The 26,044-nt window shown below is 42.2% G+C and overlaps 3 protein-coding genes across 4 annotated transcripts; all 3 read right to left on the reverse strand.

Moving 5' to 3' along the window:
- Positions 1 to 1,307: 1,307 nt before the first annotated feature.
- LOC117397080 (hepatic and glial cell adhesion molecule-like) lies at positions 1,308 to 7,180 on the reverse strand. The gene is made up of 9 exons (XM_059009951.1): positions 7,056 to 7,180; positions 5,295 to 5,633; positions 4,598 to 4,867; positions 4,261 to 4,389; positions 3,833 to 3,853; positions 3,158 to 3,199; positions 2,640 to 2,678; positions 2,104 to 2,138; positions 1,308 to 1,582 (listed from the first exon to the last, which is right to left on the reverse strand). Exons 1-9 carry the CDS (start codon positions 7,102 to 7,104, stop codon positions 1,409 to 1,411), a joined length of 1,098 nt encoding a protein of 365 aa, XP_058865934.1. The 5' UTR covers positions 7,105 to 7,180; the 3' UTR covers positions 1,308 to 1,408.
- Positions 7,181 to 8,127: 947 nt separating this feature from the next.
- Positions 8,128 to 14,507, reverse strand: LOC117397160 (hepatic and glial cell adhesion molecule). Of its 2 annotated transcripts, none has more exons than XM_059010388.1 (9): positions 14,227 to 14,507; positions 10,850 to 11,188; positions 10,164 to 10,433; positions 9,863 to 10,000; positions 9,710 to 9,730; positions 9,381 to 9,425; positions 9,073 to 9,111; positions 8,922 to 8,953; positions 8,128 to 8,557 (listed from the first exon to the last, which is right to left on the reverse strand). In XM_059010388.1, the coding sequence occupies exons 1-9, from the start codon at positions 14,369 to 14,371 to the stop codon at positions 8,351 to 8,353; spliced, it is 1,236 nt and encodes a 411-aa protein (XP_058866371.1). In that variant the 5' UTR covers positions 14,372 to 14,507; the 3' UTR covers positions 8,128 to 8,350. The 2 variants fall into 2 exon arrangements, with proteins under 2 accessions (XP_058866371.1, XP_058866373.1); XM_059010390.1 differs by having other exon boundaries at positions 8,423 to 8,557; positions 9,710 to 9,734.
- A 4,957-nt stretch (positions 14,508 to 19,464) lies between these two features.
- Positions 19,465 to 25,998, reverse strand: LOC117397150 (intraflagellar transport protein 46 homolog). The gene is made up of 12 exons (XM_033995724.3): positions 25,870 to 25,998; positions 24,627 to 24,726; positions 23,833 to 23,912; positions 23,000 to 23,142; positions 22,842 to 22,916; positions 22,497 to 22,590; positions 22,036 to 22,164; positions 21,729 to 21,847; positions 21,383 to 21,449; positions 20,880 to 20,940; positions 20,481 to 20,566; positions 19,465 to 19,952 (listed from the first exon to the last, which is right to left on the reverse strand). Exons 1-12 carry the CDS (start codon positions 25,897 to 25,899, stop codon positions 19,866 to 19,868), a joined length of 1,071 nt encoding a protein of 356 aa, XP_033851615.3. The 5' UTR covers positions 25,900 to 25,998; the 3' UTR covers positions 19,465 to 19,865.
- Positions 25,999 to 26,044: the final 46 nt, after the last annotated feature.

Genomic DNA, 26,044 nt, shown 5'->3' on the forward strand with positions numbered 1-26,044 from the left:
ATACAGCTCATTGGCTTGTATCCGTCCCAGCAGCTTCATACAGAGACTCAGGAGAGACTGACAGGGCGAGAAGTGACAACACAATTCACAAGCGAAGGCTGGGCCCAAACCCCAAGACTCATGCTGTTCAACACCAGAGCTTAACCACTGTACAAAACAGAGAGTAGTTACAGGTCTCATAAACATCCCTACCTCATTTACACCACAGGGGCTGGGACTGACTCTTACCCAGTGCTGTGTGTTATTAAAATACTGGGATGATATCCACTTTCACTCTAGAACAGCATATCAATCTCTAAATGAAAGTTAAAGCTTTGTGAATCAGGCCCTCTGTAATGTCAGTTTTTAGAATATCAGTTTGATTGTATAGATGTAGAATGATCTCACAGAAGTGCTTTTATATAACAGCAGTGAGGCGCGATGTCGAACACTGTCTGACATCTGCTGAGCTGGCTTTCCATCCTCTGCAATGCTCACAGGAAACACTGATCATGGAGCTGTGAGATTAAAGTGTGAATGCTCTTCACACCCACAGAAACCGCAGGAGACATACGAGGGCCTGCATTTAATCAGCGTTACAGCTAGAGAGCCCCCCCCGCCCCGCCCGGTAGCACAGCAGACAGACGCTCTGGGTGGTCTACAGTAATGTGTCAATGCATTAAAACACCTCAGGATTTGTCATTTATATCCTTTCTATACCCACCTGCATGAAAAGCTCAGGGTGTGAGAATTTCAATTTGTCGATCAGTAATCAGTGATATAGAAACAATGTGTGAAAATGTCACCCTCCCCCTGCTTTCTGCTTTAATTAGTCACGTTATACAACTTCTAAAAAGTCTCATGCATTTTATCATTTGTGGGTATGTGTTCCTTTTCCCTTACTATTTTTAATTAATTGCACGTGTGGCCTATTAAAGTCAATTAGAAACGTGATAATTTGCTTAAATTTTCCAAGATTTTCAGTTTCAGTGGTTTGATTTCATATGCACATCTACACTACAGAAGCAATGGGGTGTTCTAATACATGTGGTGAATTGAATCATGCCATCCAGACACAGTGAACAAGCAGAGGTGTATTCAGCACCCTGGAGACAGTCCAGCTCTTGGTGTAGAGAGATCTCTCTCAGCACTCTTGTGTAGGTGCATCGTGTGAACTCTCAGTCACAGAAAGCTGGCTTCATACTTTCTCACAGGAAATGTCTGCAGTGCTGGTTTTTATTTTAAATTTACATATCCTGGAATTTAAAAAAAGCAAGCAAAGAGACCAAACAATTGTATAAATCATAATTTATTTTTAGCATTGTGACTCACGGCATAAAGGCTTTTTTATTTGATTCAGGGGAGCCCATAAAGACTTGTAAATAGAATTGTACTTCTTTAGAATCTCCTCGATGAACAGCTTCCACTGTTACTGTGTGATTTCTCTGTGTGTGTGTGTGTGTGACCCCTCTGCCTGTGCTGCAGTGTCTTCGATGGTAGAATACACCCTTTCCTCTGCCGTCCCGCCTCTGCAGATCCCAGCGGGAAGGAAATCCATGTAGATGTATGGGAGCACTGCCCCTACACTGACCACAACACCATCCTGAAAGACAAACAATGCTTTAGTATGACTCCCCACTGACAAAACATCTATTAACGTGTCATTAGAGCTATTGGCAATTATTGCATACGTTTATAACATGATATAAAGTCATTAGTACACTTCTTACAATGCCATGGTTATACCTGTTATAAGACTGTGTTGCTACAGTCTGCTATAGTGGCCTATGTTTATAACAACCTTTATAACACATGCATAGACATGTTATAAATTATGTATAACAGATCCTGAAACTGACCTGTTTGCAGCTTTGATGTATTAATTCAGATAAGAAAAGGGCCTCTATAAGTTTCTGGTTACAGTATTTTATGACATGTTTTTCATCGTTTCAGACCATTTCAGTGCAGCAGTACACTGTGGTTTCCACACTGCGTGAGACCAACGAACCGCTGAGCAGTCCAGCACCAATCTGCTGTGACACTGTGTGTGTTACACTTAACATACCGCTGGTCTGCTCTGCACTTAAGAGGGAATTCAGTTTAACTTGACATGTATAACATTACCTGGGCATCTGCCTCTTCATTGTACAGGTTTTCCTCTGTGGGAGAAAAAGGAGATTGGATTTAAGATGTTGCAGTAACAGTTTAGGTATCCATAGATTACAAACAATCTATAAACAGGTTAATAACAATTTTATAATACGATTCGAAATAATAAGACTGGTATTGTACACCTTGGTGTTTATAACAGATATAGTCTGTCTGCCTGTCTTTTCAGGTCAGGGATGTCTGTTTGACGTCAGTTTGTAAAAATGTGCCCCTCGGTTGCATGGCTTTGATTGCGTAACTATGACATTTTGATACGTTTTATATCACAGGTATCATTTACAACAAACAGAAAGGTTTCAATGGACAGGATGTCAGACTACACAAGTCAAATGTTCCAGATCTGTGGTTCACTCCCCTTGCATTGCAGAGAGATGTACCTTACTCAATACAGAGTGTGATTTCAGAAGTGACAATAGAGGCGTGAGATTCAGCCATGGTAGGAGCAAACAGGCCCCAGGGTAGAGCGAGTGATGAAACACAGTCCCACATACCTAGTGTATCGAGCTGATAATCTCTTCTGATTCCTATACCTGTACAAAAAGAAGCAAAGAACAGTCACAACCAAAAAAAGCACCATCTCCTGATAGAGTTAGGACAACCAGGCAGCCTCAACTGAGACCATGCAGGTCTACAGACTCAGGCAAGGGCTAACAAACCCACACTCTAACCAGAAGTGTTTGCAGTGTCTTTGCAATGTGCATCGCTTCCATGCAGCTGGTTACGAGAGGAAGCGTGTGGGGGAATCGACTCCCCAGAAGCAAAGATAACAGCTTCAATAGCTTGTAATAAATTCCATTGCGGTGTGGTTTATGCAATCAGCCATGTAAGTACAGTGTAGCTGCAGTGTAGTTAAGCTATCTGCTTAGTCAAGAGTATCAGAGCTTCCCATGGTAATGATGCATGATAATTCACTATGTGCTTTCCCATGCTTTGTGCTTTACCATGACTTCTCTGTGCTCTATGTTATTATCATTGTAAACTTGAATGAAGACTTTGGGGTGACAGGTACCTCGTCTGTTTATCTCCTCCAGCCCCCTTTCCTCTTGCACCCCTGAGCAGGACAGAATACAAAGTTTTAAAGTTAGCACGTCCCCTATCGTGGTGGTTTATTTATGTAAATAACTGATTCATTTTTTTACCAGTGCTTGATGTCATTCACAGCCATATTCCACAGTCACCCAATTATTCCACCAAATTCATTCAATGACAGTATTATCTTTCAATTCATTCAATGACGGTATCATCTTCATATTCCTTTTTAAATGTGTTTACTTGATTTTCGAAATGTTCAGTAGTGTTCGTTTTTGTTGTTTAAATGTGTATTGAACCCAGGAAAGGCCTGAGATCCTTCATAGGCTGTTCATTTCCATGAGCGGAATGTCAGGTAGGAGCGATGCTCATTGCTCAGCTCCCCGCGGACATTCCAATTGACTCGGAACACCTTCACACACAGGTAGTTCAGACTAACAGGGGGTTGGATCTCTCAGTACCTGAGAGAAGGTGACAGTGAGAAGCTGTCTGGCAGGTAGTGCCGTCCATTGTGCTGTGAAGCCTTGCACCCTTACTCCCTTACGCCCTGTCTCTCCATGAAATACCGAAGCGTGCATGAACAAGCTTTAGTCTGTATTCTACAACAGTAGTTCCTGGGCTCACAGCACGTACAGTTATATAAAAGCACTCTTACCTCGGATCCATTGCCAGATTTCTGTCTTGCGGGAAGGCAAGGAGAGAAATATCATTAGAATTCGAAGACCAGAAATATATAAATAAATTAATTAATAAAACCTGTCCAGGTGATTCAGCACCTAGTGAAATAATCTGGTAGTCATTCATGGAAACTGTATACTGTCATATTGTAGTTAAATGGAGATTGTTGGCACAGATGTTAAGGTTACTTACACTAAATTAAATATCTAGATGTCTCTGATTTGATTTCTTCACTGGATGCGTTTCTGGGTACAGCACAACATTAACTAACTAAACTAAACTGCTCCTCTGGTTTCATATTAGCACATGCACCTATGCATGCATTTCTAATAGACAGTACAGGTGATTTGGATAAAAAGCCATTGTGTTGCCCTTTATCTCAGTTCCCCTGCCCCAGAGTCTTACCCTGATAATGCTTCTTGGTGCAATAGAGGATGACGCACAGCCCTGCCGCACACAGCGCTGCAGCTGCTATTGACAGAGCTTGAGCCTGAGTGAGTGCCCATGCAGGGAGACAGGCAGTAGTGTCATTAGCTGAGGAAGACAACGTATGTGAATGCATTTGAGAAAACAAGCCAGTCATTATCAGTGCTGCCTGCTGTTCGGGCAACGCTTCTCTCTGCCGCCATCTCATGGACACGCTTGGATATGATTTTTTTTTTATTATTGTACTGACTTGCTGAGGATTTGAATGCAGCAGTGCTTTTAATAAATCCTATGTGGAGTGACAGGAGCCTCTCACCTGTGACGCTCCGCTGTGCCTCCCTGCTTCCCAGCCTGTTCCGGCTCACGCAGGTATAGGTGACGCAGTCTCGCTCCGTCACGTTCCTCACCTCCAGAGACGAGTTCTGCTCCGACACAAAGTGCCTGCCGTCCTGGGGGAGGGGTTTGCCATCCTTCAGCCACCAATAGGAGGGTTGCGTTCCCTCTGTGACCTCACAGCTCAGGGTGAGCAGCATGGAGTGCGAGGTGTTGCTTACGGAGACTGAAATGAGGGGCTCTGAGAGGGGGGCTGGAGGGGCAAGGAGGGCAAGGGTCGTTATGTGGACTACCCAAAGAGTCATTTATTAAGCTTCCTTTAGTATGTCTACATGTTAGTAATGAAGGATTAGGCTAAATACTTTAAGTGTGTGTCTGAAAGTGCACATAAGTGTCTGACATGTGACAGAAAGGGAAGTGTGTAGTCTAGTCATTATAGTATAGGGGCATGGTTAGTCTAGTCATTGTAGTATATGGGCACGGTTTCAATACAGACACAAGCTTGATTCCTAAGCTGTATCACATCCCCCAGGTCGTTCCTCCTGCCACCAGTCAAACTACTTCTATTGTGGTTTAAAAGCGATTTCATGTGTTAAATAGGGTTGTTAATAAAATCTACCTGCTGTTTAGAATATTAAAATGCATCCCAACTGTCTAAATCTGAGAATTGACTCGCTTACCGCTCACTGTCAGGTTAATGGTCCCTGTTTCTTCTCTCCCGTCACAGTCTGTTACTGTCACTATATAAACCCCTTGATCTGAGAAGTTCAAGTTTCTTAGGAGAATCGACCCATTCTTCAGGAGCTCCACACGATGAAGGAACGTGGGTGTTATTTCTGGCTGTGTTTTATTTTCAGCTTTTAAAATCCTCACTGTTTGAGAGTCCTCCTTCTTCACAGACCATTTCATCGACTTTAACGGAGTTGAGTCGAGTGAGATGGACAGGAGGACTGACTGTCCCAGAATCCCGTGCACCACGGGGCTCCCCACCGTCACCTGAACGGCTTCTGCTATTGTACCTGTGAACAGAGAGCCCAGATATTACAGGTTCGTTTAGTGGTCACAGCCTTAGCTGCCAATAACAAAGACAAAGAGATGAAAATATTCTGTAAAGATCACCATGGGAACTGAGCTGGTGGCAACTATACAAACATAAAATGATCACAGTCACATTTCTGTGATTTCCAGCGCAGTAAGGGGTCTGTTTATACCAAGCTTTGCCCCACGTTTCTTTGAAGAATTTATAGTAAAAAATAGCAATAATTCAAAGCTAGAGATAAACTAATCAATCAATTGAAGTACTTTCTTCTAGGCTGTGTTCCATTAATTATTTAGTACATACAGCCTGGACTCAAGACTTTTGAAACTTCCCCATAACTCATATAGTTCCATGAGGTTTGATGTACCTGAGATTCCTTTACTCAATTCATAAATAATTGTGGCTTTGATCTTGTTCCCTTTGTTACACAGCCCTGTGTGATCTCAGGGACAGCTCAGGAGTGAGAGGAGTCTGCTTGCAGGTTTCAGCTCAGGAGTGAGAGGAATCTGCTTGCAGGTTTCAGCTCAGGAGTGAGAGGAGTCTGCTTGCAGGTTTCAGCTCAGGAGTGAGAGGAGTCTGCTTGCAGGTTTCAGCTCAGGAGTGAGAGGAGTCTGCTTGCAGGTTTCAGCTCAGGAGTGAGAGGAGTCTGCTTGCAGGTTTCAGCTCAGGAGTGAGAGGAGTCTGCTTGCAGGTTTCAGCTCAGGATTGAGAGGAGTCTGCTTGCAGGTTTCAGTCTCAGCTCACAAGTGTTCTTTTATAGACATCTATTTACAAACCCGCTTGCGTTTACAGAATTATTATTATTATTTATTTCTTAGCAGACGTCCTTATCACATTATTTTTACATACAATGACATTATTTTTTACACATTATCTTTTACATACAATTACCCATTTATACAGTTGGGTTTTTACTGGAGCAATCTAGGTAAAGTACCTTGCTCAATGGATTGAACCCACGACCCTCCGGTCAAGAGTCCAGAGCCCTAACCACGACTCCACATTGCTGCCCCTATAATACCTATAATATGTATGAGTGTGCAGTCCTGCTCAGCGCTGTAGCCACTGTATGACACTATCTGTTCACACAGCTTTAAATCACTCATGGGTCATCTAAAGAATGTCTTTCAAGTCAGTTTTGTACTTTCATCTATCTCTATATCTATATATACACATATATCTACACATTCCTCCTTTGCTAATGTTTCAGAACCAGCATGCAAAGCTAATTTAAGCTCTTCTATTCACACACCAGAGGTGTTATCTTGAAGTTGTGAAACACGAACGAATTTTCATTTCGCTTTGAAAAAAAAAAACAACAAAGCGAGGTAAGCTGTGCGCTGTTGCAAAATCCTGAGCTGTTTTTTTTTTTTCAAGTGCCACTATCTGTTTAGCAACTTACCTGCAGCAGCTAGAATGCAGACGATGCAGCCCCAGCCCAGCAGTGCCATGCTCCCAGGGAGTGGAGCCCCTTTTCCCGCAGGATTACTGAGATGGACGAGCTCCCAAACTGCTGCTGCTATTCAGAGCTGCCCTGCTCACCTGACTGCAGGAAACTGCACACAGCGTACACTCGAGAACACGCTGACCGCAGGCTGACCACATGTGACGTCAGGGAGAACAGGGTCTGCAGCGTTGACTGACCACACGGGAGTCGCTTATTTTAATGCTGTGGGGAGCGCAGGATCTGCCTCTGTATCTTCACAAACTGTGCTCAAGAGCAGAGGTGCACACACTGTCCTGTTTGAGAAACCTAGCTCTAGAAATGTCATTGCCTTTTGTTTTCTGAAGTTGAAATGATTAAATGCATTTCTGGCACTTTGCCTGAGAGAGTGCGGTGAACCTTTAGTTTTGATTCTGGTTGATGAGCACTACACCTTTTTTGTGAATCCTTTTTAAAACCTATTTTAAAAAGGGGCCTCCCACTGAAAACCTAGGAAAAGGAGAATCATAAATAACAAAGAGAAACTGGGTCATGAGAAGTATGAGAAGACATGTCTCTTATAAAACAAAATGATGTGCATTAAACATGCAAGTGGTCTTAGAACCCCCTGGTCTAAAAAATAAAAATATTTGAAAAAGTCCTCCACTCGGATTGGCTGAGAGGGTTCACAGCTGTATGAGTTGAGTACAGATGTGGTTCTGGAACTGGCCAGTGTGAACAGTACCTGCTCACAGAGTTCTGTTTCAGCTCTGCTCAGCAGTGTTTCTCAGACATTAGCAAAGCAAACAGTGGGTGCTGTAGACTGGAGATTGCTGTAGACCAGAGATTTGCATGCTTGAATAGCAATAGTGTGCAAGTGTTCTTTATTGGGGGATTACTGTATCAGGCTGCTCTGTGGTGCCAAACGCTTAGAAAAAAATACCAATAGAATAAATGAAACTCACAACAAAATAAACCAGGCAATGAAGATCTTACAGACAATTAAACACGAGTCTGGGGATTCATAAGAAGGGTCTTTATTAATAGGTGGTCCTTTTTTCTACAGAATATAAAACACTGTACTTGACTGCACAGTATTGCAAGTAAGACTGAAGCAGATTTACAAGACGGGATTTATTTTTTATTCGATACAAAATATGTACAAAAACAATATACAAAAAAAAAATGATTTAAACATTTTTGGCCATGCTGCAGCGGAATGTGAGTCGTCTTGCAACGCAGCACAGCTCTGGAGTGGTGAGAACGTCTGCAGTTCAGTGCCAGGGTTCTGACTCCCCTTGTTCTTCAAGGTCAGTGTTTAGTTCTCTGGTGTCAGGGCCCTCCTGGATATCGCGGTAGTTGATGGTGGAGTATCCATTGTTGTCCTCTTCCTCAGTCTGCCTGTGGCTGCTCCCTCTATTGGGAAGGAAATCCATGTAGACGTACTGGACCTTCACACTGTCCCCAGCGGAGGCAGCACCCTGAAGATTACACACATCACAGGTTCTTAACAGACTCACAGACAATATAATATACAAGGAGAATCTGAACAGCAAGAAGAGGAACACATTAGTAAAGATAACTTAAAGCTGCACAGTACAGGGAAAAAACACATTATTTAACCCCTGTTAACAAGCATCAATTAACAAGCCACTTTCTCACAGGGGAAATAAAACTGCCTCCAACCCCACTCGTTTACATCTGCAAAACAGCCATGAACTGCAAAACACCCATCAATTGCAATTCAACTATCAACTGCAAAACAGCCATCAACTGCAATTCCACGAACCAGTTTGATATTTGATACTTGTACTGAGTTGCTCTTCAATTGAGTCTGAAAATTACCTGCATGTTTTCTTCATTAAGCAACTCTTCCTCTGTAATAGAGAGATGAGATTTAGACATTAGACAGCTGACATGCACATGGGCAGATAGATGTGTAAACAGCAGGACCAGACAGACAGACAGGCAGACAGACAGACTCTACAAAGCGCACCTGGCATATCGTATGGAGATTCTCTTCTGCTTCCCCTGTCTTTTAGAAGAGAGGAAAAAATCACAACTGAGTATTATTTCATTGTAAGTTTGAAATACAACAAACATTTAAAATAGCGTGCTAATATCACTATTACATGCACATTATGATCTATAACACCTCTTATAACACAGTTATAGCTGTATTGTTGCTGGTTTATAACATATCCCTAAATCAATGTGCAGCTGAGAATCATGTCCCGATGCTAGAGGAAAGGAACAGGACTGATGCTGACTGATATAAAGATGCCAGTGAGAGTCTGTTCTTACCCAGGCTGCTTTGCTCCATGCTGTTCCCTGGATTTCTCCAGCGGTCTGTAGAGTTTAGGACAGTTAATGTGCAGAGTCAGTGATAAACTATCAGGGTGTTCTAAATCTAATCTAAATCTAAATCTGAGCATGACAAGAGTATCCTGTGTAAATGTGTTCATCATTTATTCAATGATCAAAATGACTGCGCTCTTTAAAATCCAAGTCAAATGAACAGTTAGTTATCCACAGGTACAAAATATTGTGCTTAGCACTTATGCACCCCCCCTCCCCATATATATATATATATATATTTATTTATTTTAAAATAAATGCTAATGCAGGCTTACCTCTGAACCATGTCCGGATTTCTACCTTGCAAAAAGAAAAGAAAAGAAAAATCAAATTATGTATTTTTTGTTTCAAACAAACAAAAGTATCATATCAGATACCTGAATAATAAAGCAGGTGTTTATTGCCGCTCAGCTGCCCCTGAGTCTTACCCTGATAATGCCTCTTGGTGCAATAAACAACGATGCACAGCCCTGCTGCACACAGCACTGCAGCTGCTATTGACAGAATCTGAGCCGGAGTGAGTGAGCCTGCAGACCCAGGGGAGGTACAGGCAGGGCTGTCGTTAGCTGGGGAGCAAAAGAAAGTTTAGTTTGCAGAGGGGTCTGTTTTCATATCCTTTATACATAAAGCAGGGCTCTGCTTGAGGATGCCTGATGAGACTTAGGATCTTTTGAATAGCATGTAGAGGTCCATGCGGATAGGGCTTAGGGTGTGACAGGAGCCTCTCACCTGTGATGTCCCGCTGTGCCTCCCTGCTTCCCAGACTGTTCTGGCTCACGCAGGTGTAGGTGACGCAGTCTCGCTCCGTCACGTTCCTCACCTCCAGAGACGAGTTCTGCTCCGACACAAAGTGCCTGTCGTCCTGGGGGAGGGGCTTGCCATCCTTCAGCCACCAATAGGAGGGCTGCGTTCCCTCTGTGACCTCACAGTGCAGGGTCAGCAGCACGGAATGCGAGGTGTTCTGTACGGAGACTGTAATGAGGGGCTCTGAGAGGGGGGCTGGAGGGGCAAGTAGAGCAAGACAGGTTATAATGAAGAGCTGGATCACAGCAGAGGAAGATCATATCCTTTAGCTAATTAAGAGGAGGAAATCACACAGATTTATATAGAGGTGTGTCTGTATAGATGAGAGTGTGAACATGGGAATGGGAGGAGGGGTGGGTTTGTAGAATCTGGTGAAACTAAGCCTGTTGTACACTTCTAAATGTTGCTACATTTTAAATACTGATTGATCCCATTCTTAAGAAAAGTGCAGCAGAATATTTACATGCGAGAGGAGGCTAGTCAGTCCATCAGTGCTCCTTCAGTTCCTAATTCAGTTGCTGACTGATCCCAAAACTCACAGCAGATCTTAAAGGATCCCAATTATTCTCCCTTAGGTGCAAAATAACCAAAACTAAGCATAATGGACTTACACATTAGAGATAGCCGGATCATCCTTGTTAAAATTACGCTATCTGCACCGCACACCTGGGTCACTTTATATAACCCCTCATCCTCTTCAGTCACGTCTTTTAACACCAAGGTGTTGTTGTGAGAGTAGTAGTGTGCTCTTGCGCGGTACGGTCCCAGAAAATCACCCTTTGACGTATTCTGCAGGTGATTATAGACCAGCTTTACAGTTGAGTTGACTGCTTTAATGGTCTTTCTCCAGAAAACATCACACTGGGAGTTGCTGGTGAAGTTCACAGTCAGCACGGCATCCTGGTTTAATGCTGTATAAAACTGATCCTCCTGTGAAGGATCAGCTGAGGCTGAAAAACATTAGCGGCGCAAAGAGATTAGACTTCATTTTCAAATGTCCTGCAAGGAAATATCAAAGTTACATTCAAAGGTTTGGGGTTTACACCCCTTACGGTACCAACAACAACACTGGTAAAATGTTTTAAAGAAGTTACTGTTAAAAGCAATACTAATCACGTTTATAGATTGGATTTAAGCACTTATCAGAACCCTCAACAAGAGGTAACAGCGTTATATTGTGATAAACTGTCATCAGGTCATAGTCTGCATAGAAAGAAAACAGCTTTTTCACTCCAGAATGTCTTTATGCACTTGATTAGATTATCAAACCAGAAATAAACGATGCATTTCAATCGGGGCGTGTGAGTATAGTCTGGAGTTGTTTTTCATTTGCTTTAGAAGCGTAAATGGTGTTTTTTTCCTCCTTCAGACAATAACAATGACGGTTTACAGTAAATGGCTTTGAGAATCTCGCCCATTGACGAAGATCATGTTTGTCATAATGTCTAGTGTTGTTTTTTTTTTATCCTGCTGTAAATGAGTGTCTGCTCTGGCAGGTGTGAGACACTGAAACCAGCCTAAAGCAGTAAGATAAAGCATGTTCCAACACCTTCAAGTCATGTTTATAAAGGGCAGCGATCGCGTGGTAGAACAGCACTAATAAAGCAGGTAGCATTTCCTTTTCTTGTCTAACATTCAAAGTATATCTTGCAAAGAGAAGCTGTGGTTTTAGTCTACAGAGCACTCAGTTTGTGATGCTCACAGAAACCCCTGATAGGAAATGAGCTGCGCTTTGCATCTCTGCTTTAGTGAAAAACTGTGAGATTTGCATTGTAAGTGAAAATAAGTAAGACACAGATGGTAGTCCTGACAGTAAAATACTTTGATGTCATTTTAATTCAAAGGCCATTACACGTAACACCGCACGGCAGTTAAACTAGGCACCCTCACGAGGGAGGAGATGGAATGGGACACCTGGTCGTGTTGCTGATTCAGAATCATCAAGATACTTCAAGACCCGACTTGACAAACTTTTGAGATGAGTCAGCTGCTAGGAAGCAGATGAGCTGAGCTGATACAGAACAGCTTCCTCTCATTGGTAAAAACGGTGCTCTTGTTAGATATATAGTAGAAGCTTGGTCTTCATATGTTGCGATTCATAAAACGTGTCTACAGTGCATGTATGCAGAGAAAGAGCACTGTATACAGGACAGCGGACCAGCCCTTGGGACGTCATTATAATCCCAGTACAGCGCTCTGGTACAGATGTGATACATTTTATCATTGTGGCACATCTACGGGCAGTGGCATCTGGGTTATATGAAACTAATTCACATCCTGTGCTTTGTTCTTGCAACTAGCAGCGGGCAAAATGCCTACAAGCGTACCCTGCCCAGACCAACTCTTAACCGAAGATACCACAATCAGTCCAGAGGAACAGCATGGCTGTGAGAGGAGGTGAAGCAAAGTCGCTTTGTGTTATACTTGAGCATCTTTTGTGGCACTGGGTCGATCATGGAGCGAGTTCACAATCCTCTCCAGCCTTTCAGTCGTGTTTAACCAGGCTGAGGTCATAGGCAACATATCAGAAGAAATCATGAAACTGTCCTTAACTTACCTGAGCTATCATGGGGTTTCATTTCAAGGAGTTCTCAAACATATTTCCTAGGTTACTTTCAGTTCTATGCAAATGAAGGTTTACCAAACACATTGTTCCAAAAGTTGCTAAGTTTGTAATATTTCTTGCTTTACTAAATGGATCTCTGTTATAGGATTCTTCACTACCGTAGCAGTACTTCTTTGGCAGACACCTTTATCCAAGGCGACAACATTCTTTACTGTTATGTTACAGTCATTTCCTTGAAATGTTCCACAATGGTGAAGAACAAAGCAGTCTAAATGTGTGCTGGTACAATGAAATGAGTAACCAGATATATTAATACATCATCATACCTTTACAGATAACTAGAAATTATTTCAACAGTTATCACATGCATCCACCAGTAGTGCTAAAAATAAAAGACTTCTTTGCCGATTTTGTCATTGCATATGCTGTGCCATTATTTGCATAGAATTTGCACATTTCTGTGCAAGTGATCTACAGCTATAGCCAACGGTGTTGCATCACCCTCTAGAATTAACTGATTTGGCTTCATAAAGTCGAATGAAACCTGCTGAATAATGTTACGTTAACATATTGAATTACACACCGCTTTGTATTTTTCCATATACTTAACGAAAAACTGTGGCATTTCAACATCAGACATGAAATACTGCTCTACTCTGATGACTTCTGGTTGACTTTTGCGATATCATTTTGTTGATTACATGATGTTAAATGCTAGGTGATGCTAAACTTTCAGCAGTATAGTCCCTTTAACAGTATTCCTTTAAAAAACTACAATTTAAAAAAAGGATCATAGAGGCATTTATTTTTATAGCATACATTAGCAAAAGTCACGAGAAACCTACAGCAAAAAATATATTAAAAAATTGAGCCTGTTAGTAATAATACTAACTATTTACAAATATCTGATTCAAAAGAGAAACCAGATCGACTTGACAATTAGGTCGCCACGTTTTCTAGCTGGGTCTTCCTCTTTCACATAAATAAAACACTTACAAACACCTACAGATTCATTTTCTGTATCTCTTTGCAACGTTTATTACTCCACATAGAGCCTGCATCGCTAGCCACAGTGACATTTTCAAAGCGTTTATCCAGTCTTTAATTAACGCCAATTGTGTTTAGTTTTACAAAACTAGGGGGAAAAAAAGAGTCAAATAATGTGAGTTGTGTAATTAAAGGCTGGAATGAACCTTTTGAAATGTAATCCAAACTCTTCTGTCTTGTTATTTTCTGTTGCTTTGCAATGTAGTTACAATGTAGTAACTATCTGAATACATCTTTATTTCTGGCCTCACATTATTACATGGTTGCAGAGGGCGGTGTACAGAATTCCAAATATACATTTAAAATCATTGACTCTTTCAAACTGAATATGATCAAAACTGTTCTGTCTTGTGCAGTTTGGTTTTTATCACTCACCTGTTTGTAACAGAGAGAGAAGCAGGGGCAGGAACAGCAGAGACAGGAATTGGGAGCCCGGGTTCAAGTCTCTGTTGCTGAACAGCAGAAACCAGTGCTTCCAGTCCACCCAGTTCACAGCCAGCCCAATGGCAGAAGAACCCATCCCCGGCAGGCTGGCAGCATCAGGGTGCTGGGCTGAGCTGGAACGATCTGAGGCACGAGGCTAACTCTGCAGCCACACTTTGTACTGTTTCTCTCCTCTTCACTAGCTCTGTGTAAATGTATACTGCACAGACACAGTGCTAACTGTCCTTTAAGGTATAATCACTTCCTACCCCTTTTAACCTTTACAGCCACAGCAGCAGCTGACGAGCAGGAAGGAGGCCTTACCAAGCATGCCCTTTTCGTTAGCTTTTAAAAACCAGGCTGGATTCTCGTTTGTAACTCAATATGAACAATATTGTTGTTATTATTATTATTTATTTATTAGCAGACGCCCTTACCCAGGGCGACTTACAATTGTTACAAGATATCACATTATCTTTACATACAATTGCATTATTTTTTTACATACAATTACCCATTTATACAGTTGGGTTTTTACTGGAGCAATCTAGGTAAAGTACCTTGCTCAAGGGTACTGCAGTGTCCTCCACCTGGGATTGAACCCACGACCCTCCGGTCAAGAGTCCAGAGCCCTAACCATTACTCCACACTGCATATTTCAAAACATTTTTTGTCAGTTTTTTTTTTCTTTTACCGTAGTAAATTACATATAAGTTTCTTTCTGCTTTCATGGAGTCATTTCATTTCAAACTGCAGTTGCAATTACTGGTGCAGAGGAAATTGCTTCCATTTACTTTTGAGCTGAGATTGCACCCATTTTTAAAAAGATGTTTAGATAGTATGCTTCCTCTCATTGAGATAAAGATCTTGACGTGGTCAGGTGATAAAGTTCATAATTACCATTTTTGTGCACAAGTGATGCAAGGCAGACACCCCCACAGAGAGTACTTTCCACTGTGAGGTCAGCTCTATGTGTGGTCTCACTCCACAATGGTGGTCCATTTCCACTAACTGTTTTGCAAACTCTTCCTCCTTCCCTGCCCCAGCCAGCCCCCAGATAGATCACACTTCAGCCTAACGAAGAAAGCACATCACCTCCTTCAGGGGAATCACAAACCTCAAGGGAAGGATGTGTGCCAGACAGGGCACATAGATAATAAAAAAGAAAGAAGAAAAATACATGTCCTGATGCCATAGCCCTGTGATGTGTGAACATACTACCTTTACAAGCATTGGGGTCGATGTGTGTGAACCAGCAATAGGAGAACTTCAAATGCCATAGTGTGAGCAATCAATCTGAGAGCTGCTTTGTCTCCAGTTTTGTCTCTATAAATGTCTTTACCTGGTTTCGGACTTGCTTAGAGAACCCTAGCTGTTATAAATGTCTTTACCTGGTTTCAGAGTTGCTTGGAGAACCCTAGCTGTTATAAATGTCTTTACCTGGTTTCAGAGTTGCTTGGAGAACACTAGCTGTTATAAATGTCTTTACCTGGTTTCAGAGTTGCTTGGAGAACACTAGCTGTTATAAATGTCTTTACCTGGTTTCAGAGTTGCTTGGAGAACACTAGCTGTTATAAATGTCTTTACCTGGTTTCAGAGTTGCTTGGAGAACCCTAGCTGTTATAAATGTCTTTACCTGGTTTCAGAGTTGCTTGGAGAACACTAGCTGTTTGGCCTTTGTTTGTGCTTCCTAATTACAGGTCACAGTGCTTTAAGATCACGGTGCCTCGTGACCTTTCTAGAATAGGAAGCAGAGACTATGCCCAATCAATCATTATTTCACTATCAAGCTGCAAGCCAAGTAGAGGTGTTTACACGTTTAACATTCATATTTTATTGTTTTCACAAAATAACACCAATAAATGATGAGTTCAACTTCTAGTTACAATAAACAAAATCACAAATCGTGTAGTAGATTCAAAGACTGTGGTATCATCGAGTGCTTGAAATGAAAGGGTGGCGAAGCAGACTGTGAATGCATTTACTTGGCTTATTGCATTTGGGGGGATATATCTGGGGCACAAACAGGTTTCCAGACTCTCCAGGCACCGATCTGAATGCAGAATGCAAGCCCTTGCCCTGCAGACATGCCAATAAGGAGCAGGGGCAAGCTGAGGAGTGTGGAGTGCTGCAGAAATGTTTCATCAAAATACAATTCAGAGAACATGCGAGACAATCGCACCGACAGCGCTGTGAAGATGAACCTCATGTCTCTGCTATACGCCGATGTAGGTCCCGTTCTCACAGAGCAGCTTGTAGTCTGTGTGCCAGATCGCTCGCGGAGGGAAACACTGATGACTCCTGATCACCAGGCCAACCTGAAATTAAACCAGGAAAGAAGTCAAACATCATGGGAATAAAGACCGGTGTGCCACGCTGTGCCATCGGATCATTCACTGGAGGTAACGGAATGAAGTGCTAAATTGAACCAATGAATCTTCCATCCAGACCCTGAAGTAGTTCATTGTCTCATTGTACCTGTTAGAAGGAAAGACAGAAGACCCTGTGCCCCTGAGGACTGCGCCCGACCCACTGCTTTAGAGCTTGAAGTAGTCAGCAATGGAATTGCATTACTTTTCTGAAGAACAGGGCTGTGGCTCAGTGCAAGGTTTCACATGTAGTGCGCATATCCCTGTTTGCATGTGTCAACACATGAATGAAAGGGGCACCTGTGTTGGCTTGCTGACGTTGCCCAATCTCCTGCACAGGAAGCTGGCGAGGCAGGGCTGGTTGCGCAGGAAGTTCATGGCGTTGCTGTAGCACTTGCTGATACAGATCTTCTCCACCGCCCGGGTGCAGCGGAACGAGACGTGGGTCTTGATCGTTCTGAACGAGTGGATCCGGGTCTGAGGGGCCCAGCTGTCTCCCAGAGTGTAGAAGGAACAGCGGCATCTGAAATACAACATTTTTAGAAAGTTTACAAAGCTAACTACAAAGCCAGCTAGCCAGCCTTGTCATCCAGACCCTCAGCTCTAACCAGTAGGCCACACTGCCTCCCAATCCAGGAATGGAAACAGACTCATATTGCATAGCCGTTTCACCCATTCCAGGTTTTATTAAACTCATAGTAAAACTAGGAATGGATCAAACTGCTATTCCTGCATTCCCTCAGCTCCAACCACTAAGCCACACAGCCTCCCAGTCCCTCCACTCTAACCACTAAGCCACACAGCCTCCCAGTCCCTCTTCTCTAACCACTAAGCCACACAGCCTCCCAGTCCCTCTGCTCTAACCACTAAGCCACACTACAGGCTTTCCTTCACCAGCTGGATGTGGATGAGTAGAAACCTTCTGAATCCATTATATATTACAACGTTTTAAAATGTAATCCCTGTATTGTAAATACATCTCTACACTACATGCTGTGGTCTGCCTGACTGACGTGGTGATGCTGCATCAGCTAGAGCTCCTGCACCTTTTCTTGGTGGGCAGGAACCAGCGTGTCTTCTGTGGCTGCTCCTCTTCCTCCTCCCCCATCCTCTCTGATACCAGGAGTCCTGATCTCCTCCCACTTCCACTGGACAAGGACACGCGAATCACCACAGCAACCAGCAGGCCAGCCACCAGCAGCCCTGAGGAGAACGCACGCTCACACATTCAAACCCTTTTCATGCAGCTTCTACAGGAAGTATATCAGAGATGTAATAAATGTCAGCTTAGAAATTCAATATATTTTATACACTGCATGTCCACATACAGTATTTACAGCAGAGTTGCTTGAAACCATTAAGACCAAGCTTAAACTAATCACCCAAATTGATATACAATATTTCTACAACGATAAATACAATATGCAAGAAATACACGCAAAATGAATTATATCCACGTTAACGTAACCAACAGCAGCCTGTCCAAAAACCACAATTGTTAGAAAGCAAAAAAGATCCATACCTCTGAAACCTGTAGGAGACGCTTTGCCCATGTTGATGAGGGCTCTTCACCTGAAGCACTGCAGTGCAGAATATCACAGCAAAGTGTGTTTCTCAAAGTGTCTGATATTGAATGTGCAAAGCCACCCAGCTGCTGTCTCTTTTTTACACGTATCTGATCTGCAGATAGTGTCCCTTTTTTGAATACACACTGTAAGAGCACTGTTCATAATCTGACACACAATTCGCACAGTGTTAAAAGGTGTAGACTGTCGAGAAATGACTCCTGATAAACTCACAAAGGACTCGCTGTCTGTTGATGACAGAGCTGTGAAAAAAAAGCTACATTCAATCAGATATGGAAATCCACTTCGGGTAATAATTCAATTTGTTTCTATACCTCACAATTTAAACACAGTGATCTTTTTTAATGTAGAAGGAATGTACAGGGTAAATTCAAATTCTCTAGAACAGTGGATCACTATAATGTAGCAGATGGGTTTAAAATCTTTACTGGGGGGTGGATGAAGATCAAGTCATCTCTTTGGGCTTTGTAGCATGTGCACAATACCTAGCAAAAGCAGACAAGAGCTATACAATGAAAAAGCAAAGGTCCACAAATCAGCATGGAACTGAACACACTTCAGCTTAGCAGTAAAACATCTGGTCAAGGTGTCTCTCAAGATTAGACATTAAGAAATATACTTTGAACCATCCATCTCTACAGTTAATATTATTCAGTGCTTTGAAGCAATTGGTGAATCTATTTAAAAATGACAAAAGAGGCTTACAAGCGATGTATTTTAATCTGCCAGGAAGGTGGGTACCTTATCTATGTGGCATTGCTGGGCGTATGTGTGAATTTGTGTGTACATTTCTGGGCATATCGTGTGGTTTTGTACCAGTGTGCTTGTGACAGGGCGGATGCGGACAGGATACGCATTGCTTGGCAACTATTTGAGCACCTGGAGCTGAGCTGATCAGAAGGTCTGGATTAGCTGGGCGCAGCTCAAAGGGGCTTCTGCGATACAGCTCGAGATGACTGCACCGTCATGCTACACTGAGGGGCGTTTTGTTTACATCCAGGAGGAGAACTTCTACGGAACCCCTCAACTGCAAGACGATGCCTGTGAAGGCTCTGCTCAGCCAGGACCGTCGCTGGGAGGCTGGGACTTCAGGAGCAACAGAGCAAGGAGATGGTTAATCCCAACCAGTATAAAGAGGGTTTCGTTATTACAAAAATTGGAAGGACATAAATACGCTCTTCTTTCACTCATCTCAAGATCTTTATCGACATTTTGCACAAACTCTCACAATAAGAAAATGTAACATACCATTTTATTAATTTATTTATTAGTTAAAAATAAAGAAGTCAATGTACAAAAACTTTATAAAACAATCTGAATACAAAATGTAACACAATGGGCTGGATCTACCATGCTTTTGCTCCAGCAGAAAGTCTGCACCACTTATTTTTTTAAACGGGGCAAAAATATATATTGTGTGTGTTAATAATACAAAATAAGTAATGAACAAACGAGGGGACCTTAAATTGTTATTCAGAGTTTCTTATTTCTGTTTCCTTATAGACAAAACAGAGTGGTACAAACCATGTACGGGATCAAAAGCCTAGTAAACAATATATAACAACGTAGTGTTCATTTTATGAGACAGGGAGATGGGGAGCTATATAACACTAGATTTTACAGAGAGAGGGGGTTCTCAGTCGAAGGTCAGTGTTTCGGGTTCCCCTGTCCCAGGTGCAGAGGAACGGCCTGTCTTCTTCCCCTCCGCCAGTGCCTTGAAGTGCTGGAGAAAAAGAAAAAGAAATAAAAACACAGAACAGAAGAGTCATCTACCCGTCTATCACACTACAAGCGAAGAGCAACAGAAATCATTTAACAACGTGTCTATTTCTGAAAGAACAAAAAACAAGCATGTCTAATTTCAGTTACCAGGCAGCTTTTGCAGAGCTGCCCTATTTACACATGTCTCATTTCCCCCGGAAGTCCAGCTGTGTCATAAATATATTTTAATTCAGATGGTTATCTAGCACTCATTTTTCTACTGTTGAAGCCTTCGTCTTAATGTAAAGCCCAATCCATCTTTGCAACTCAAGATCGCATTTCAAAATGTGTCTTCATACACAAACACTGCTTTGGTTTGTAAAGCAACAACATCCTCTGCATCAGATAATGGATCCCAGCTGTCAGTGCAGTCCATTATCTACTGTCGTAGGTAAAGCCAGCTACATAGGATATCAAGACTGAAGAAAATATACTTCACCCACCACCCCCAAGAGACAGCCGTGCTGTTATATCCATAATTAAAAGTTACCTGCGAGTTCTTAAACTCCGAGTACAGCGTGAACAGGATGTGGAGACACTGAATTCGATTTTTATATACAGGGATATCCAGGATAGCTGCAATGAAAAGACATTTTACAGAAATAAATATATCATTGTGATGTAAATAGATGACTTCCTCACTGTAGCTACATAGTCTCCGAAGTGTTGGCTGTTAGGTGCACTGGAAAACAATGCAGACTTGAAAACAGGATTTAGCTCCTGGGTTTCTCTTGAGCTGGAGAAGTTATTATTTTTAATTGTATGAGGCTGAACTGACCTGTGACCTTTATCACCTTTAAAAAATAAATTGGCAACAGTACAAAGGGCGCAGTGCAAAACTATATCACTTTAGTACAGAAAACGTTACAGTGAGGAGCCCCTAACTTACCGCAGATCATATCAATGTACTCCCCAAGATCACAGTTAATCTCAGCCGTGGGCAGGCTAACCTGGAAAGAGAGAGAGAGAGATGAAGGAGGCTGGAAGGGAGTCCTTCATCTGTTCAGGCACGGTCTGAGCCATGTTCAAAGAGCTCACATGGAGTGGCACAGCGGAAACTAACAAGCTATCATTACAGTTTCTCTTGAGAACAAAGGCTGTGGTTCACCGCTGAAGACAACTGAGATGCTGCTGACATTTTCATAGCAAACACTAAACACGCTCAAGAAACAAACAACTGACGCAGGCGAACTACGATTTCAACTTGAACTTATATATGAACGATTGCAGGGGCAGTCCAGTGCCCAGGTGAAGCCATCATGCACAGTTATTACAAAAGATTTTCACTGTACTACAAAAACATACAATTGATAATGTGGACTACGCTAGCAGGGACACCCTGCAAAGCACTTTAGCCTTCTTTTCGTCACATATTTATAATTTAGCTCTTACCTTGCCTAAAAGCTCTTCGAATTCGGGAGGCCATTCCTGCATTAAGGTATCGATATCTGGCATCGGCCTGGAGAGACAAACGAAGATGTCAGGTTAACGTACGATCTGCTACAAAAGGTGAAGGAGCAGAACTGACAGACATTCACAAGCGTGTCACTAGGTGGATGAAGGCATCAATTACATTTGTGAGTGATACCCTTTTGACTCACAATGAGGGAAACAGAAAGTGTAATATTCTTGCACTGTATTGCTAAAAGGAAATCTCACCTACAGCTCTCTTTACAGGGAGTTAATCAAAGCAATTACAGGGAAAGTCTATTTACTAGGGTGGACTCCCAGTACTCACTTTGTATAGTGCACTGTGGCGGGGGGTTTAGATCGGTGTAGCTCACTGATGCTCTCGATCCAATTCTCAATAGTCTTTGGGTTCTTCTCTGCATTCTCCAAGCTTTTAACTTTTATTTGCTGGCAAAGACACAAGATCAGGAGTCACTACCTACGAAATCGAGCCGACAGTCTGTTCATCAATGCACGCAATAGATAGTGAAAACACTTTAAGCCATATTCAGAAGCACTTAGTGTCAATGCTCACTCAATATGAAAAGCACTGAATTGAGCACCATATTGCTGTTGATACTTCAACGTTCCTTTACCGTGACGTTGTGCTGTTTGGAGTTCTCCATCAGCCACAGCGAGAGGACTGTGGGGTCTGACTGTTTGGTGCAAGGCTCATCCAGAACCAGCAACCCCAGGTTATCGGGCTTGCTGTCCGGGCGCGGAACCTGCAGAGGAACATACAAACATGGATCAGTCAGCACCTGAACCAGCTGCAGAGATCTGATACTGCTCTACTCTATTAATCAGTCAGGCACTGTTACAATACGCAGAGGATCAAAAGTAAGACTTTTAAGACTCTTGTTGCATAGCAGTCTGCGCCAGTCCACCTTCTAGACTTATTAGACACACCACGCACACATTGTGTCCAGGTAATTTTTAAGTAAGGCTCACAAGAAATGGCAATGGGAGTCCTCAAGTATTCCCTAGCCTAGCAGTTGAAACATTTCCATGCTTTGCTGTGAGCGTGGCCGGTCAGTAGGGCAGTACACCTTTTTACCTTCAGGAAAGCATCAATGTCCCCAACAGCTGGTATGAAGTCTGGAATAAAAGGCTTCAGTTTGTGATCCAGTTCAATCGTCTGTGGGGTGTACCTGAGGACAAATGAGGAACATTTAAGGTTAAAAAAAAAAAAAATACAAAATCCAGTTGCGACAGACAAAAAAAAAAAAGTTACAGTTTGTCTCTTGCATTCCCTCCAGTGTGGTGAAAGGGTCAGGGACAACGATGACCCAACTGGCCGATGTCATTCTGGTGGAAAAGTATTTGCAGGTTCAAAGACCTTACTGAGCGCTATCTTTGGTCCATCGATTGCAGTGTTTTCCCTTCTGGTTTCCTCACTCACCGGCTGATGTACTGGAACAGCTCCTTGATCTCAGCAGTCACTGGGAGATGGTTATAATCATTCGGGTCGTAGGCCCTGGAACGAGGGACACAAACAGACTGAGCACAAAACAGAAAGAAAAAGAAGAGGGAGTCTGAGAGGCGCTGGTTCCAGCTCACCCCTCCAGTGCAGCTCCGTGCTCATCATCATCCTCGTCAGATTCAGATTCTTCAGAATCATCGTCTTCCTCCTCCTCCTCCTCCTCCTCCTCGTTCTCGCTGAGGCCCCTCTGACCTGGGGGCAGGACCCTCTTTTTCTTGTCCTGGAGATCAGTTTGGAAAACTTCAGGGCATTCGCTCGGTCACTAAATGGGCTCCTTCAACCTTCCAGCTCCAAGGGGGCTTGCCCAGTCCCGTAACTCCATTCATTATACTTTGATGGATTTAACAGTATGCTATCTGTCTAGGTCTTCCCCTCACATGGACTAAAATTAAGTAAAAGGTCATCTAACTGGGAATTTTTTTCCCACCTCCAGAGACGTTCTTCTCACTGTGTGGGCAATGTGTTGCACCCACTGTTTTCTTAAAAGGACTAAAACTAGCTTGAATGAAACAAGCAGTGTGGAGTAGTGGTTAGGGCTCTGGACTCTTGACCGGAAGGTCGTGGGTTCAATCCCCGGTGGGACACACTGCTGTTGTACCCCTGAGCAAGGTACTTTACCTAGATTGCTCCAGTAAAAACCCAACTGTATAAATGGGTAATTGTATAATGTGTATCTGTATAATGTGAAGTAATGTATAATGTGATATCTTGTAACAATTGTAAGTCGCCCTGGATAAGGGCGTCTGCTAAGAAATAAATAATAATAATAACAACCTTTAACCATTTCCTTCCCAAAGTCTAAATTTTACAATATTTACGTTTAATTTTTTTCTTTCAACAGAAACGTGCACTTGCTTCAGTAGAGGGCCTCGTGCCCGGTCCCTGGGCTGGTGACTAATAACTGTATTACCTTGCCGGCCTCCTCCTCATACTCATCGCTGCTGTTATTACTTGACATGGCTCGGAGCTGCCCACGGCCCGGTCTGGGGGCTAGGAGAAAAACAGCAAAACGCTTCTATCAATTATATTGATGTACTCACCGTATTATAAAATCTGTACTGCGTTCTGTGCAGAGGTACTCATATACAAAGGGAAACAATCCAATAGATCAGAATGTGTAATACTCGCTAGGGAATCTGAATGGGCTATTCAAGAATCATCCATAACTATTAAACACTCAATATTTACAAATACTAAAAGAAACTAAATAGATTCAATGACAAACATTTAGGCTACAAGACTTTTTCAAAGTCTTTTTCAAGAATCAACATACTGTACAGTAGTTCTCCATGTGGGGGACGACCTAGACAAACCGCATTGGTATCATTTTAAAGATTGCTTCAAGGGCTTTCCAGCAAAATAATGCATTGACAGAAGTGTTTAATTAACCCCTGTAGATCCACTTCAGCAGGAATCACCCGATATGTACATTTCTAAGCGGATTGTTTTAAATCTGAAAAACAAATGCAGAGTTTACCTGCCAAACTCAACGGGGTTCGGAGGAATCAATGCTTCTGAACCTGTGGTCACCTGAATATCATTAAAACCTCCCAACCTGATTCAATCTTCAAACCGGTTTACATGAAGAACATACAGAGGATTTGGGAATCAGTTCCTGAAACAGTTAGCTTGAACCTCCATTGCATTTAAACAAGGCAGCTGTAGCTGCAGACAGACTCTCTCCGCTCTCTCAGCTGATCTCACCTGGCTGTCTGGGGGTCGGGGTGTGGATACTGGCAATCTCCTCTGAATCGTTCACCTCCAGACTCTCGTCGTAAGGCTGATTAGTAATCAGCTTGGTATCCTGAACACGCAAGAAAAACAAGGCAAAGGATTCAAGCAGCAGATTACAGGCGCCCACATGATTGAAACAATTGTTTTAAAACGTGTTTTCTAGTATGCATTTTATATTAACTTTTATACAAATAAGAACAGGAACAAATACAATGTACAATAAATGATGAATAATAAAACAATTCAGAAACATGATATATAAACGAGAACTCGGTGCTGTGCCGCTCAGTGTATTGAAATAGATTGTTCTTGGGTGCACCGTTTAAAAAAAGTTTATTGAAAAGAATCTGGATCTAATGTCTATGAAAGGTGTCGTCATAACTGAGTGAGCCGATTTAAAGAAATGTTTTTATGAATAAAACAAGTCAGGAAGACTTTCATGAATATCAATCTGTACTACCTTTGAGGTCAGGGCGGTGACCGTGAAATGCATTAGCCTGAACTGAAAGGTAACACGCAGTAATGTTTTCACCTGTATTTCAGAAATCAATTCATCATTTCTGTACTTTCCTCACCTTATTTGTCTTAAAATGACCTATTAAAGCTTAACGAGCAAACATTATAGCCGAATTTTCTATTTTTGAAAGTGTGAGTTAAGTGTACCGTACCCAATTATTATCATCATCATCATCACCATCATTATTATTATAATAAAACACCCGTACTGTACTTTACAAAATGCAAAACACATTCATTCTACATCTTCTTAAAATGCTGTTGGTTACCAGTAACTAAGCTACACTCTATCCTTTACAGTGCCAGTGACAGCAGCACTTTTCTGAATAATCAAAATTAAGTATAAACGTGTTGTTGTTTATATAACGCATGCACGTATTTTTCTGTTCGTGAGATATTAGGGTGTCGTGTATGTGTAAGTTAGGAAAGAATAGCGAAGTACTGTCCGTTACACAGACACATTGTGACTGCATTACATTAACTACGTTACAGTATGATGCTAAATTACAATTTAAAACTTATAATTAATTCATATAGAAGTCTTCATTTTTGTTGTATTTCGTTAGGTATTGAATCATATTATGGCCAGCTGAATACAATACAAGAAGGCAATTCATTGCACGGTGTTAATATCACGGCATGCTGTGTATATACGGATTTATTAAGATTTGTATTTTATTTTTAATCGTTATTTTACCGGTTGTTTTTCTGCGTCTGTCTCCTCCATTAAGCTGTTATGTTTACCGTCACCAATGGTGACCAATTCTCGCGATTCCTCCGTCTGTAACGTGGTGACTTCTTGCTCTCGCGAGACTTATAACTGCCAGTATCACAGTGTCTAGCGTCATCATAAATAAGAATATTAGCGCCAC

Source organism: Acipenser ruthenus, chromosome 40 (assembly GCF_902713425.1).
Source record: "Acipenser ruthenus chromosome 40, fAciRut3.2 maternal haplotype, whole genome shotgun sequence".
Taxonomy (NCBI): Eukaryota; Metazoa; Chordata; class Actinopteri; order Acipenseriformes; family Acipenseridae; genus Acipenser; species Acipenser ruthenus.

Coding starts and splice junctions, on each gene's coding strand:
- LOC117397080 (XM_059009951.1), bottom strand. CDS start 7,104: ATGGCACTGCTGGGCTGGGGCTGCATCGTCTGCATTCTAGCTGCTGCA. Junction 5,634..7,055: donor CTGCATTCTAGCTGCTGCAG/GTAAGTTGCTAA, acceptor CTCTGTTCACAG/GTACAATAGCAGAAGCCGTT. Junction 4,390..4,597: donor GGCACAGCGGAGCGTCACAG/GTGAGAGGCTCC, acceptor TGTCTTCCTCAG/CTAATGACACTACTGCCTGT.
- LOC117397160 (XM_059010388.1), bottom strand. CDS start 14,371: ATGGGTTCTTCTGCCATTGGGCTGGCTGTGAACTGGGTGGACTGGAAG. Junction 10,434..10,849: donor GATCCGGCTATCTCTAATGT/GTAAGTCCATTA, acceptor TTGCCCCTCCAG/CCCCCCTCTCAGAGCCCCTC. Junction 10,001..10,163: donor GGCACAGCGGGACATCACAG/GTGAGAGGCTCC, acceptor TTTGCTCCCCAG/CTAACGACAGCCCTGCCTGT.
- LOC117397150 (XM_033995724.3), bottom strand. CDS start 25,899: ATGGAGGAGACAGACGCAGAAAAACAACCG. Junction 23,143..23,832: donor ATGAGGAGGAGGCCGGCAAG/GTAATACAGTTA, acceptor ACTGATCTCCAG/GACAAGAAAAAGAGGGTCCT. Junction 20,567..20,879: donor GTACATTGATATGATCTGCG/GTAAGTTAGGGG, acceptor TTTTCATTGCAG/CTATCCTGGATATCCCTGTA.